Source organism: Rhagoletis pomonella, unplaced genomic scaffold (assembly GCF_013731165.1).
Source record: "Rhagoletis pomonella isolate Grant_MI unplaced genomic scaffold, Rhpom_1.0 Rhpom_scaffold_01992, whole genome shotgun sequence".
Lineage (NCBI taxonomy): Eukaryota > Metazoa > Arthropoda > Insecta > Diptera > Tephritidae > Rhagoletis > Rhagoletis pomonella.
Window position 1 is genome coordinate 3,273 of NW_023460546.1, and position 1,391 is coordinate 4,663.

General features: G+C 34.9%; 1 protein-coding gene across 1 annotated transcript; it reads right to left on the reverse strand.

Annotated features, from left to right (window-relative positions):
* Positions 1–385: 385 nt before the first annotated feature.
* LOC118752951 (ATP-binding cassette sub-family A member 3-like) lies at positions 386–1,017 on the reverse strand. The gene has a single exon (XM_036487800.1). It carries the CDS (start codon positions 1,013–1,015, stop codon positions 590–592), a length of 426 nt encoding a protein of 141 aa, XP_036343693.1. The 5' UTR covers positions 1,016–1,017; the 3' UTR covers positions 386–589.
* Between the last annotated feature and the right edge of the window lie 374 nt (positions 1,018–1,391).

Sequence of the window (1,391 nt, forward strand, 5' to 3'; positions counted from 1 at the left end):
GTCAGAGTGAAAAACTAAAAACGCAGTTTTACTATATTTGGCCAATAGTTTCGTGAGTATATTCCTTCGTATGTTTTGAATTTTTTTTTTGTTTCTGTCGCACGTTGTAATATACGTATTACCTATTCGTGCATTTGTATACCGTCGATGTTTTTGCAAAACCGCCCATCGACCAATTGCAAAACCGCCTATCTTACGGCACTCGAATTTTACAGGAGAGCGAAAAAACGGGTTTTCTTTGAAGGCATTGCCTTGATAGGCGATATTTTCTCTAGCTATTATTTTACAAATCTGTCGTTTTAATAACGATTTTATGATTCCTATGCATAAATCTCGATGCCTGGAGTTCAGGGTTACCAAATCTTATTTTTGTCACAATGACGATTTAGGCGGTTTTGCAACTGGTCGATGGGCGGTTTTGCAAAAACATCGACGATATGTATATGTATGTATAACTTTTCATCATATCACTTGCTTTCGAAAAGAATATTTGCTCTTAAAAATGATAATACGGTGATAATTATGAAGGGCATTAAACCCGAGAGAAATAGAGTGAGATAAAGAAGTCACACCCAGTAATTTAAACTATTTAGGGTTCAATCTCATTTGAATGACGTAATTGCTGAGCACTTGCCCTTCTTTGGCTGTTTTCGAATTTTAAAAATATATCCTCCAGTGTTGTCTCGTTTACTGAATAGTTTTCAACAAAATGCGTCCACTCCCTACTGAAGGCTTCCATGCTTGTGAAAACTTCAGACCATTTAAGGTCATCAATAGTCTTTATAAAATATGTAACCATACCAGCGTGGTTCTCTCTCAACTGGCAATCATCGAATATTTTACACAATGCTTCTGTAACGTCATTTACCACATAATCTTCTTCAGACTTTAATTTCAATTTAATTGTAAAGCCAGTCCCAAACCGTTTCTTTAAGTCAGGTACATATCCTGAGCATTTAAATTTTCCACCTGTCATTATCGCCAATCTATTGCATAGCTGCTCACATTCGTCCATGCTGAAATATAACAGAAAAAAATATATTCGGGAAATTCAATATATAATGGGATAAGTAATCTAAGAATAAAATCTAATCGTAAATGGAAAATATATATTTTTTTCATTTGAGCGAGCAGGTATCTTTATAAGGCGTGGTGCACACAACGCTGTGCCACTGTGGCGCTGCCGTAATCCAGATATGAATAAACAGTGGTGAAACATTGCTAAATGAATTTTTATTTCAGTAGCAATCAAGGTATATTGAAAGGGTGCTATCAGCAAATCAGCTGATCTGATTTTTTATTTTTCAAATTATTTGGTCTCTAACGGGTCAAATATCGTTCTTATTTTTTTCTCGAAAATTCTAAATTGACCCGTTTTTCATAAAAAGGAG

Bases quoted from the DNA above. Each gene is read 5' to 3' on its own strand.
- LOC118752951 (XM_036487800.1), bottom strand. From the start codon at position 1,015: ATGGACGAATGTGAGCAGCTATGCAATAGATTGGCGATAATGACAGGT.